Source organism: Coloeus monedula (genome assembly GCF_965178545.1).
Source record: "Coloeus monedula genome assembly, chromosome: 3".
NCBI classification, from domain to species: Eukaryota; Metazoa; Chordata; class Aves; order Passeriformes; family Corvidae; genus Coloeus; species Coloeus monedula.
The window spans coordinates 79,721,557-79,735,201 of record NC_138783.1 but is presented as its reverse complement, the minus strand read 5'-3'; the positions used below and the strand labels follow the sequence as shown (position 1 = coordinate 79,735,201).

Here is a 13,645-nt window from a genome sequence, read left to right as displayed (position 1 = left end):
CCTTCTCTGCTGGTCATTTTTTAGGCGCAGTTTAATTTGCAGTATTTATTTTTGTTTCTCCTAGAGGTCAGTCATCCTGCACTACTCTCAAACCAACCTGTCACCGCAGCATGTTGTGTATAATTCCTTCTTGAGAAGGAATGGGAAAGGCAAACTTGACCAAAAGGAGTGACTGGGCCATATTACTCTAGTAGTCTCCAGACCTTGGTTTAACTTGAGTATATTGCATAAGAGCTCAAACTCAGTGGTTGGCAGGTGGGCATCTTGCTTGCCTGGATAAGTAGAGAGAGACCTGTTACAGTGAAAGTGAGAGAAAGGTGAGCAAAGAGTGTTTTGTTTTCTGACTGATGTGTTACCTTGTACTTCATTTACAGACCAGAGTTTGAAATGTTCTTTGTATTCTGTTATCTCTGTGCTTAAGGAAGAAAATTTGTAATGGACCATTATTGCCTTAGTGAAGAGTTGGAGAGGGTAGGTGAAGTAACTGTAGTTTGTTTGGAATCAGAACTGGTTATGACAATCTGTTAGAGGGGGGCTGCTCAACCTGAAATTTTGTGAAGGGGTAATTTTCTAGTGTCAATATGTAGGAAATGTTTCAAATACTTGGGTGAAGTAGGTGCTTGGGTGGAGCACACCATTTGATTAGCTTGGGATTCACTGCAGCAGTCTGAACACTCAAATGCAAACTTGCAACCACAATATTTTGTATAATTAGTACATTAGAGAAAATGTAATCTTTTCTTAGGTTGTGTTTGCCTGCTTCTCTTGTGCTTTTCTGAGCTAAATTGCCCAACCATTTCAGCTACAGATGGGTCCATGAGCATAAACCTAAGCCTTTTCTGACGGACACTGATGTTAGTTCTTGGCTTTGGGCTAGCTCCTGTTCATGAATGACAGGAGAAGATGAAGCAGGGGCTGGGGTTCAGGTGATTAGCTCTCAAAATGTGTCAGAGTACAATATGGAGTGAACTGAACAGCCCTTCTCCATCTTGTCTGAGGAGAAAGATGTCAAACACAACATAATAATTTTCCATCATGACTCCTGGAAGTACTGGTCTGTGCTGAGTATGTTGTTATATAGCTGATGAACTTTTAGTAAATCTTTCCCATGTGATTGTAAATGATGGCTATTTTTCTTGACAAAGCTACATTTTGTTAATAATTTTTGGTAGATTTATTTTCCAGACTTTGCTTTTTTTGCCTCTGCAGCTGTTATGCTTTGTTATGTTCTCACATTCTTCTTACCAGTAAAACTACTGTGTGGTACATGTTAGGGAATCTCAAATAACTTTTGAGTAGCCTGTGAACTAAGTCTGAAAACTTTCTCTGACCAAAGCTTTCCTAATTCCTTGAAAAAAAAATTTATTTGATTCACTTTTGGATGAAGAAAACACCTGTAGAGTTTCTCAGGAATATTGTTAATATACTAGTGATTGATATCAGTAATTGATAGAGATATTTGTTCTGTATAGTACAACTAGAATTTGGAAGATTATTGTCATGAGTTACACAAAACAATATATAAAGCTTGTCTTGTCAGTTTACCTATAATGATGACAGAAGCTGGTCTTCTGCTACAATTATCTTTAATACATCTTTAATATATCATACTTGTAAATTAGTACCACTGATCTTGAGAAAGTGTAGTTTGTAAAGACTCTTGTAAAAAATTATGATTTTATGTCTGGTACTGTGATGCTCAATTTTAGTTGCAGAAAGTTCAAGCTGGATTGTAACCCCATCATTGCATTAATTTGCACACTCCATGGCAGAGCTGCCTCATTCAGAGCTCTGTCTAAACCTGCTTTGCCATCTGACCACTTAACAGAGTGCCTGGCAGGGTGAAGGCTTTTCTCTGTTTGATTGTGCACAGGCAGCTGTAATGCCTCAGCTGGGGAAAGGGGTTTTAATGTGGAATCAATGCACAGTTACTGAGGAAAGCTACTTGTGCAATTAAGAGGGAAGTAGATGGCCTATGGGAATTTTGAAAAAAATATAAAGAAGGAGGAATGTCAATTAGCCTGCCCCTGCTGCTGGTTACTGCTGAATTAAAACAAAGCTCTATATTTGAGCTAAGGTTCATTCCTGTTAAACCCAGATCAGCGCTTTCTAGGCTGTATCAAGCAAAGGCAGCCATCAACATAAGAGACTAGTAATTTCTTTATAATTTTTTTGCAGTGAGAACACATATGTGATTAAGCTAATAAGCTCTGAGTTACTGTGTTTTGTGCAATAGTTCTGAGGCAATCAGCATGCTTGTCTCTCTAATTGTCACTTGCACTTCCCCATATGGTACAATATGTCAAAGTCTGCATTTTGAATACTGTATGTTTTTGATGTAGATGCAATATCATTCCTCCGGTCTTTTTTAAAGAGTAACTTCTAAAATAAGTCAACAACTGTAATTGTTCCTCAGTATACCTGCATTTATTTTCATTTTTTCTTTTTTCCCCTAGGCAAAACCGAAGCTCATAGAACCAATAGACTATGAAAATGTCATAGTTCAGAGGAAAACACAGATTTTGAATGATCCTCTACGTGAGATGCTACTGTTCCCTTATGATGACTTTCAGGTAATTTATTCCACCCTGGTATTTTGTTTTGGGGTTTTTTCAGGTTTTTTGGGGTTTTTTTTTGCTGCAGATTTTTAGCAGTATTAGTCGTGAGGTGATAACTTCCTATTTCTTTGTTTCTTAACTCTCTTTAGCTTCAAAAATCCCCACGGAGTCTTTGCCAGGAGTCCCATTACCCTGCTCGATTTATTCTTTTAGGTACAGAAGAAATAGCACAATTTCCTCATCTGTCCAGATTGTAATATCTGCAAGTCAGCAGTTTTACTGCCTTTTGAAGTAGATGATCAGTCACTTGTAGATATTCCCCTCCCTTTCCATTGTGGGAAATTATGTGATGTTGGTTTAAAAAAAGCATCTGCTTTCTTAATTGTTAAACTGATTTTTTTTCCCCCCCATTCTTAGTAGTGAAGGACATGAACCTGTTCAAATGCAGTCTGCTACTCTTAGCTGCATGGTCCCAGCCAAAACTGTGTTCTAGCAAAATACCCGTTACGTAACAGTTTTGACTCCATTAAGCCAGACTTAACCAAGCTTTGTGATAATATTGTTATACTTTTAAAAATGACCATGTTTGTCTAAATAAGTAGTTTACTTAAGTACACTTAAAAAAAATATTTTTCTTGTATATCTAGTTAGGAAAACTACCAAGTATCTTAGAGACTGGAGTTGGAGTAAATAGTGAGGAAGGTCTCTTGTCCGCATGCCCGTACCTGCAATCAAAATGTCTGTATTTGAAAAGTGTGTAGACATCTGAACAGTCTGTAAATTAATTTTAGTCAGCCAACTAGCTGAAGCTGAGTTTGTTTACCATGGGGAAAGTTGATGATGAGTTGGTGTACTTCTACAGAAGGATATCTAAAGTCCTATAAATTACTCATTGAATTTTTAATGAATTCTCTCTGGCCTATTAAAGCATTTACCTGAATGCAGCTGGACTCTGTCTTTAAGTACAGTCTGAAGGCTTCTTTTTCACTGATTCTTAGATGAATAACTCTACTTGTAGTCTTCCCACTCTGAGCTAAAAAATTAGGGTTTTGGGAAGGTACAGTTATTTAGAGAGTAATTTGGGCTTCATGTGTTCTCAGCCACATGTAAAAGTTTATAGGATGGAAGTAAGACTTCTTGAAAAGGAAGTTGTACTGATACAAGTTTTCAAATACTGAATCACTCAGGATGATACCCTACACCAGGTGTTGGCTTTGGGACTGAAAAGCACGAATAGGCTACGCCACCAAAATCCCCTTCTGTAGTGTGTCTCTTCAGTATCACTGATCAAGAGGAATCCATGTTACTTCTGCTAAGTGTGCTCTTACCTGATTGACTAGTTCACTTATCAGGGTCATTCCGGTGAACAGCTCTGAATTATCAATGGAGAAGAAACAAACCTATTAAGAATATCCTCAGGCATTTTGTCTGAGTAGTCTGGGGTATGTCTGAAGTGTTTAACTGCTATTTCTAGTGACCTTCTGCAATTCTTATCCTCAGGCCTGTATGAATGAAGCTAGTCCATAGTTCTCAGTCTCATCCTTCAAAAGGAGTGACTGAATTTTGTCATAAATTGTAATGTCTTTTGTCATCCTTTGTTTGGATTCTGTGATCAGATTTTCATCAAGGCAGTCATTAAAGTGTGTGTTACATCAGAAGATTTCCTTCAAGTAGTCACGATTTTGGAACATAGTCAGTTTTTCTGTTTCTTTATCCCTCATCAATATAATATCTGAACAACTTTTCTGGGTTTCCTCTATAGAGTTTTTGGTAAGAGTCTCATTTTATACATGATTTAGATGAAGACTGGTTTGTACTATCAAACTGCATTATCAAACTTTTGTTTTCTTGGAAGACTTGCTGGCACAAACTTAATCCAAATATTTTTACTGTACACATGACTCTTCAGTACTACTTTGATCTATCTAGCTTGTTTTCAACAACACAAAGCATTTAAATGTGTCATTCAATGTATTAAGAAAATATTCCCAAGTCAGAGAACAGAAAACCCTGATTATTTTTATTTTTAAGTTAAACCTTTTAACCCTGTTCAGTTTTCCATAGCCATATTTACAGGTTTGAAATCATGAGTCATTCTATAGTTGCCAGTATCATTTGAATCATGGCATATTTTCTATGTTTGTCATTCAGCTTCGCATATATTTTTTTAAATTCTTCTTTCTTAACTTGCGGCTGTCACTCAGTGCGTGGGCAGCTCTTGGGTAAGCTGTGGCTCAAATGTTTGATGCTGGCCTCATCTCCCTCAAGATGAATTTAAAATAGTGAGCTAGAGCATTTAGAACTACCTGTAAACATACTTAGAACTGTTTATGGGTGGAAACGCCTACCATTGTCTAGAAACCTGTTCAAGCTATTTCCTTTTAGAGCATTCAGTTTTTATCTTTCAAAGTTCTTCCTCACACTTAAGTTAAATTGATTACAATCTAGAAAGGCCTTGCCTGGGAAGGAAGCCCAGCAGTGTTAATTTATAATGACATTAAGAGTAAGGCTATTTTGTTCAGCATGGCCCTAGAACTAACACTTAAAATGGCACACAAAATACTTAGCTTTCAGTACTAGATATCACTTCTATGATTCTTGGAAAATTACAGAAGCAGCATATTTTCAAAGAAGCACCACTAATGATACCACCTTTGAATTTCTGTTAAAGTTTAAATTATTTAGAGAGAAATTGGAAAGAAATATTTGTGCTTGATTTGGATTTTTTTTTTCAGGTAGTGCAGTTAGATAGCTGAAATTTAATTTAATAGATGTGAGAAGCTAGATATTAAAGGAGAACTGATATGAATTTTTAGTCCCTATCAGAAATTAAAACTTGCACAGCAACTGGCATTTTTGGATGGCATATAGCTTTCTTCTCCTCTTCCTCCTGATGAAAATTATTTGTCTAGTGAGGGAAAGGGGACAAAAAACAACAGTAATTCACCTTTTTCTGTTCAGAAATGACTGTTCTCTAAGCATGCTGTCAGAAGTAGCTCTAAGCTCAAACAACTACCAAAGAAACATTTGAGCAAGGATGGAGCAGAAAATGCTCCAGTCTTGGAAAACTTTGAAGTTTGAAGGATTGTTCTTCAGCCAGCTATCTGCTTACAGGAACCTTTCCAGATTTCCACTTAACTGCATTTGCCATTGTCCCAGTTGTGGTTAGCTGAGGTTATGAAACATGGTTTCTCTCTTTTTATATACGTTTGGGAGCAGTTCATTTACTTTTCAGAAGAACATGATTTCTGTTCTGCTTTGTGCAGAGCTTCAAATAAAAAAAGAATAGATTTGTAATTTTTTCTTTCAAGTTTTTTTTTTTCTTCATGATATTACATCTAAGTAATAACAAGATTTGCTTTTCTGTAGTTACCAGAAGAGCTCTTAATCAGCAATTTCATCTCCATATATTGGGTCTTTTTCAATTTACCATTTGAAGATTTTTCAGCTGCTTTTCACAAGCTCAAGCTCTGAGTTTTCCACACTGAATTCAGTTATCAGGTTACTCCCTACTTTGTTCTCAACAAATTTGTAGGGGCAGTCATGTTGTGTTTGGAGACATTGTTTTGCTGTTGGCATCACTGAATTTCTGAGTAAGTGGAGTATCTAAACTTTCAGTACCTTCAAGCTTTGTAGCCTGTTCATTTTTAGCTGCACTTTTGTCCTCGTTTTCATTATGGTGCCTATCTAATGTGTTTGTTAATTACGGTGATAGAACAACCACTTTTCTGCCGCCCATTGGAACATCTCTATTAATGTTCTTGCTACTCACAGTCACAATGCTGCTAGTTCTTCGAGGCTATACCTCTTCTAGCTTCTTAGTGGGAAGAGTAATCTTGTCTTGGGGTGACAAATCTGCTTCATAACACTGAATGACCATATCAATTGGATACTCTTGTATCCAAGTTTGTGCCTCTTCATGGCTTGTTGTAAATTTCTCACCCAAATTTCAGTAATTTTCTCAATAATTAAATGGTTTAGTAACTAAACAGTATTAGTTTAAAACAGACCACCTTCATGGTGGTGGTCACATTAAAGTCATATGCTCAGTGACTGCAAAATTGGTGATGTTTATGTTAACTGCACAGTGGGTAAATTATTTAAAGAAACCTTAACCCAAAGCAGTACTAAGTGTGTACTTGGCAGTAAGTCACCCTTTATCTAAATACCTTTTATTTTCTTTTAAAAAGCTAACTTTTGAGTGCTACCTCAATTTTTAAAGGAAATCATAGAACCATTGAAGTGTTTTGGTTGGAAGCGACCTTAAAGATCTTGTTCCAACCCCCTGCCACAGGCAGGAACACCTTTCACTAGACCAGGTTGCTCAGAGCCCCATTCAACCTGGTCTTGAGCATCTCCAGGGAAGGAGCATCCACAGCTTGTTAAATTTAAACCTGCCTTCTTTCAGTTTGAATCCATTCCCCCTTGCCTGTCAAATAATCCAAATACAGGGTAAATTTGCTTGTAGCAAATAAAATGTTGGTGCATTTCTACCCATATTAAATTTGTCTTTGCAAAGTTATTGCAGTGTTATTTTGAAGGCATTTTGGTGCTTGGCTTAGACGTTATTTCACCTTTGTTATTTTTGGGTTTGAGCCATATGGATTTAGCATACTTTCACTTAAAGCTCTTAGCTTTTATTTAATGCGAGTTAAGTACCTCTGAAAATAGATGTTATGCCAACTTTGCAGAAGTAAAACTAAATCAGGTCATTCTATGAGAAGGCACATCTTCAATAGAGGAAAAGCAAAAAAAAATCCAAGTAGTGTCCTCATTTTAGGAAGCACAAAATTTAGCCAACTGTTCTAAATCAATTTATATTGGAAATTACTTTATAATACAGGTTCTGACACTTCCCATACAAAGGATCTGACACTTCCCATACAAAGGTTGTCACCTCTGACACATGGTTGTTTTAAGGTCAGGATCTCACATACAGCTTGCCATCTTTTCCACTGAATCTTTTAGGACAATTTCTGTGTCTGCATCTTGAGCATGAGCCTCTGTGGTAACAGCCTCACTGGCAAATGCAACTTTGGGACAGAAAGAATGAATATCCATTGCAGTCTGCACTCCTTGTGGACAGGTTCACTATCCATATTCCATCAGGTGTTGAGTAGCAAGTACTCCTTGGTTGACATGGTGAAATGTTCTTGCTGCTGTGGCCTGTTCTGAAACCTCAACATGTCCTAAATCCCTGGGACTCAATCAGAAAGTTGTGTCAGTAAAAGAGCCTGTTAAGTGCATGCCTCAGTAAGTGTGTGTGAATCCTGGCTCGTGTTGAAAGTGGCCTTCCTTAGTTTTGACAGCAGAGTCATTGAGAGGGTTTTTAAATTTTCTTTGAGAACATGAGACAAATGCTTTGTAATTCCTGATGCTGCCATAAATCAAATGATCACTCAAACCCAGAGAGCTGAAAAGTTTCACTTCCATGGACTAGTTCAGCCAATGTAGTTGTGAACGAAGTTTGTCGAGAAGACAATCCTTCCTTCCTAAATTTTCTTTTGGAATATAATTTCTATTTATGTGCATGCTTGCTTTTAAAATGGTGTGGTGTTGCTTAAGTAATTATTTTTAGGAATTTTCTCTAAGTCACAATACCTCACTCATTGCATTTCCTGGCTCTTTGATGCACTACTGCAGCTGATGGATGAGCTGAGAAGGATGTAGGTGCATTAAGACAATTAGGAATATGAGCAAAATTGACAAGTCAGATTCTTCTGTTTTGTCACTGATATTGATACAGTACTAAGATAAAAATCTTTTTATGTGTGAACAACTAGAAAAAAGCCCTTACTGTTGTATTGATAGTTGTGTAGCAGGATAACAGCAGCAGACGTTTTAAAAGTGTGTTTACCTAATTCAATTTCACCAAATTATGCTACAGTGTTAAAATTTGATTGATGAGGCCATGAATTTCCCATGAAAAGTGCCTGGTCAGATGCCACCTTAGTTTCTGGTTTTTCTTAAAATAATGTTTTTTTAGGAAAGTATAGTATAACTGTATGCTTGTAGAAAATAGATAAATACTGCATGTATTTATGTATTTTATAAAGTATAAATATTTATATATTATATAAAATATAAATAATTTCTCATCAAATATCAGACTAATGCATTGGAAGAGTATCTAGACATTCTGGCCTTTAGCTCTTAAGGTAGTTTAATACTCTTAATAGAAGTTTTTATTTCCATAGCTTGTGAAAACAAATACTTAATATGGTTTGAAGCTATTTCTAGAATTAAGATAACTTCATTTTTAAAAGCAATTAGCATATACATGTATATCTTCTTGCAGTTTTGTTTTTTTGGTTTTTAACTGTAGTCTGCAAGATTTATTGGTCCCATTAAATATTTTGGGGTTTGTGGTATTTGCTTTTAGTACCTCCTTACCTCTCCTACCCGAGCAGTTGGCATTGTCGCTTTTTAGTGCTCTGATCTAGATGAATGACTTGACCATGACTATGGGATGGTTTTTTTCCCCTTACAATCTTCACTGTAGTTGAATATTTGTACTTCAAATACCCTCCCCAGTTAATGGAGTGAGGCTTTGGTAATGACCAAGATAATCACCTTGTGGATCAGACTCTCAGCAGAGATAAGATAATGTACTTACCTTTCTTTTTCAACATAACATGTGGAGCTTTTTCTTGTCACATTTTTATCTGATCCTTCCTGGATGTGTGGAGTATAGCTAACAGGTGAGGGACCACAACCCCCTTCCAGGCCCTGGCTGTGTAAACCCTCTTGTTCACCTTTGATGGCTTAAGCTATGAGATTCCTTTCCACATAGTGCAAAACAAGTTCTATTGCTGTGTGGTTATTTTCATTTGTGGTGCAGAAGATTTTGATAAGTTTTCATTTTTTTCATTTACAAATGTAAACTATGGTAAGGCTTACTTCAGCCCAGGTCCGAGAAGCAGAATTTCATGGTCACAGAGAGATTTCCTGCTCTCTGGCAGCCTTTTTATGCCTCCCTGAATTCTGGCATAGGATAGGAATAAGTTCTGACTTAGTAGGTTGAAGTGTATGTATACTTCAGAGATCCACACCTTCTCTCTAAACCTGAAGTTAAACAGTGCTAGTCTCATTTTTTGTCACTTGAGATCTGCAGTTGAACTACTCTTTTATTTTGGTGTGGTTTTCTTACCTTCCTTGAATAATAGTTTTTATGTGTAGTAATAACTACCTTAATATCTGTCTTCAAAATGTTGGAGTTATGTTGTCATCGTGGAATTTTTTTTTACTAGTATTTTCTTCCCCATGTTGACAATATAGTGGAATAAACTGTCCTATGGCATCTATTTCTCACTGGTTCCAGTCTTGCCCTTATTGTGAAAGAAGGAACACATTTGCTTGAATGAAAGGAAATTCTCCCTAACTGGCTATTCTGAAACAGCATGTTCATAGGATATTTTCTGCTGAGCTTTTCTTCATTATAGTGGTATAACTGAGTGTGACCATAATGTGTCATCTTCCCTTTAATTGCAAGTTTCATTAATTGCTTTTGTTGTTTATCAGACAGCATTATTGCAGCGGCAGAGTCGATACATTCGTTCAACAGTTCCTGAAAATGCAGAGAAGGAAGCTCAGAGCCTGTTTGTAACTGAGGTAATACTGAAATTGCGTGTGACTGTGTAATAACAATATTATACCTGACTTGTTTTTCTTCTCCTTCATTTACCATTTAAAACAAACAGAAAAATAGGCCCTGGAAAAAGAATTAAATATTTATTGCCATTTACTTGTCAATTATTTCAAGGCAAAATTTCCAGGAAAACCTAGTATTTTTTCCATTCGTGGCTGTAAAAGAAGTGTAACAGGATAGCTTTTAATTATTTTGTTTGCATGATTGGCTTTTGCAGATGGTTCTCCCCCACCTTCATTATGCTTTTGGCTTTTCCAGATGAACGTGGGTGATTTCAATACAATATTGGATCCACTGGTAAATCTGGAATTAATCATTGTGACTTGTTTTTTTCTGATAAAGTGTCTCACACCAGCCATTCTTACTTTGTTCATAATAATCTTGTACAGATTGCTGGAACAGAACTGTAACACTGGTGGAGGCCAAAATTCATTATGACTGTTCAACTTGTACGTTATATGTAGAAGAAGCATCCTCAACCCTGAAGTTTCTCAGAACTGTTTGCTTATTTTGGCATTCTTTTGGTTTTGTGAGGTCGCTCTTCATTTATTGTCTTGTTGAAGCTTTTAAGGAATTAAAGGTTTAATTGTTTTTCCTTTTTTTTTTTTTTGTATTATCTCCTGGTTTTCTACTGATCTGCTTTAAGCTGATATTTTAACATCTGAAGCAAGTAAATGTCTGTTGTAACGCCAGAAAAACTGAAGGAGTTCCAGATAGCTGAATCTACATCAAAGTGATTTATTCACACTGATACATACCCTTAATACCTAACCTAAACATTTCTGAGATAAATTTGAAGAGAATAGACTAGAGGAGGGAGGAGTGTTAGAGGTAATTCATGAAGTTTAATGAGTTTCTGCAGAAACAATTGCTTGTATTAAACTCGTGTTTTGAAGTATGAAGAAAATATTTGCGATTTGTTGGATGCTGTGTTTGCGTATGTGTAGGTTTATTGTGTAACATAAAATTTTGCATGGAATGGTTTCCGTCAACAGATTTTGTCAGTTTTATGTTACTTTGTTCAAAGCCAAGATAAATCAGTACTTTTATGTTGTAACAATATGGGTGGAGTAAAATGGTATTTCCTGTGATCTAGATCAGAACCTAATGACATAATTGCTTTTCAACCTCTGCAAGCATGTAGTTTAAGTATTAATTTAATTGCACTGGAAGTATACATTCAAGGAAGAGATGTTTTTTGTTTTCTGTATCAGTATGTGCAAAGTTGAATATTCTATTTTAATAAGGTGTCTATTTTTGTCCTGAGTTGTCTAAGGGCTCAGTCATGTTTTCAGCTTCAGCTGAGTTTTCTAAAGGCTTGGCCATGTTTTCAGCTATGGCAAAATACCGCTCTAACGTTTTGGATGACTGAAAATGCTGAGTGCATTCACCATTTTCTGGTTTTATTAAATACATGTCTAGCAGATGATAGCATTCCACTAAAACATATAACTTGTTCCAAAAAGCTATATTGCATTAGATCATTGCAAAAGAAAGGAAGTGTACAGAATTTTCAGAGGTTGACATGTAACCATAGTAGTTCATAAACAGACATATCTTAAGAGGTTTTCTTGTGCTGGGTCCAATGAATGCCTTTAATCCTCTTCCAGTAAATATTGATACTTGGTTTTCATTACAACAGTGCATCAAAACCTACAATTCAGACTGGCATATTGTTAACTACAGATATGAAGATTACTCAGGAGAGTTTCGGCAGCTTCCAAAGTAAGTATGTTATTTAGTGCTATGGTAAATTGAAATTGTGAAGGAACTTTGCGTTTAATACAGACTTACTTATTACAGAAGTATATTATTACAAGTAATATGTAAACTGAAATATGCCTTATCAATGTTTAATGGTCAGTAGAGATGATAAAGATTTGTTGGATGGAGTTGATGAATGTATAAAATCATGTTAAACCATTTTCTGGAAAGGTACTGTAATAACATTGCCTTATTATCAGGCAAGTCAAAACAAGACGTATTATTGACAATGTGAACTTAAGAATGTTAACTAAAACAGGCTAGTGTTTAGATGAACCTAAAATGGTAATATCCTGTTTTCGTAGCTTCAAAGGCAGCTTTTGGAACTTGCTTTGGGAGCTTGGGGAGCAGAACCTAACTGAGATGGTTAGAGCAGGTTTTCACAGGATGATTCAAAGTAAAAGCTTAGTCTACATCTGTTGCAAACTTTCTAAACCATCTGCTAGAGAAATGTTTTCCAACTTTTTCAAAATTTTCTAGGAAGAATATAGAGATTAAAACCTTAACTTAGAATGTCTGAGAGTAGCTAAATACTCTGAATACCCCAACTGGAAGATCTATGTCTTCCCTAACTGCTCTCCTGCATCTATCAGTTAAGAAATAGTTACCTTTCCCTGTGAAAAGTTCTGATCTACTCACAGGTTTTGTACAAGTCAGTACCTGGTTTTTTACTTGCCCTGAGCAGAAATCACAATAAGAATTTAAATAAATGCATTGTCCTGCAAGGAGCCAGTGGTTGCAGGTATGAATTCTTACTCATAAGATACTTGGAGTGCGGTGAATGAGAAGGCATTTGTTCTCTTCAGTTACACACTAGGACAGTGACAAGCAGAACAAAAGGAACACGGTGGGCAGATGTACAAATGAGGAAAATTGCATTCTAAGGAATAGAGTTACTGAAAAATACATGCTTTTACTTAGTTATTCTTATGTTTTTTCCTCTTCAGTAGGAAAAGAACATCTTAATTTTTGCATCAATAAAATAGGTAACTAACCACAAAATTCCTAGTACTTCAGAAGCTTTTTCTTTTGTAGTAAGGGGACAAAGCCAGACAAGCTTCCTGTTCATTTATATGAAGTGGATGAAGAAGCAGACAAAGATGAGGTGAGATAATAGTAATTCCTTACTTTCTTTTGTCTTCATTAAAGAATGTTGGGTGTGTAGAGGTTGTGAGTTTCGTTGGTTGTGAGTTTGGTTAAGTGTTGATGTCAGTACATGAGAACAGAGATTAGCTTGAACCACCTGATGGGGAAACAAATTAGTTATTTTACCCATCTCCTTTCAAATAACCTTGTTCTCTGGAGATCTGTCATGTGAGTTAGAAAAAGTTTTGACAGATAATAAAATTGAAGTTTTAATACTTGGTGACATATAATCCTTCAGCTGTCATAAAATCTGTTTTATACTGTGTCTGTGTAGACAGGTTTCCAGAGAGAAATGTTTCATGCAGTTTAATCATGGAACTGAGTATAATCATAGGTGAATCTGTTCCAACATGACAGCACACACACTTCAGCATGCATGACAGTGTAGCATGCAGTGTGAGCTAAAATTAGTTCATCACAAATTTGAGTATAGGATCAGACTTGAAGAGCTATCATAGAAACCAAAGCTTAAAAAATTGACTAAAACTCCAAGGTATTTTCTCTTGTGCCATTGGCTTAGGGAAAGGAG

General features: G+C 36.2%; 1 protein-coding gene across 5 annotated transcripts in view; it reads left to right on the top strand.

The window, feature by feature from the left end:
- The window catches only part of DOCK9 (dedicator of cytokinesis 9), a 116,698-nt gene that overhangs the window by 37,007 nt on the left and 66,046 nt on the right, over positions 1 to 13,645 (top strand). For all 5 annotated transcript variants that reach the window (XM_082279070.1, XM_082279068.1, XM_082279071.1 and 2 more), the window contains exons 2-5: positions 2,457 to 2,573; positions 10,080 to 10,169; positions 11,849 to 11,931; positions 13,006 to 13,075. In XM_082279070.1, coding sequence (XP_082135196.1) covers positions 2,457 to 2,573; positions 10,080 to 10,169; positions 11,849 to 11,931; positions 13,006 to 13,075 — 360 coding nt within the window. The remainder of the gene's footprint in view (positions 1 to 2,456; positions 2,574 to 10,079; positions 10,170 to 11,848; positions 11,932 to 13,005; positions 13,076 to 13,645) is intronic.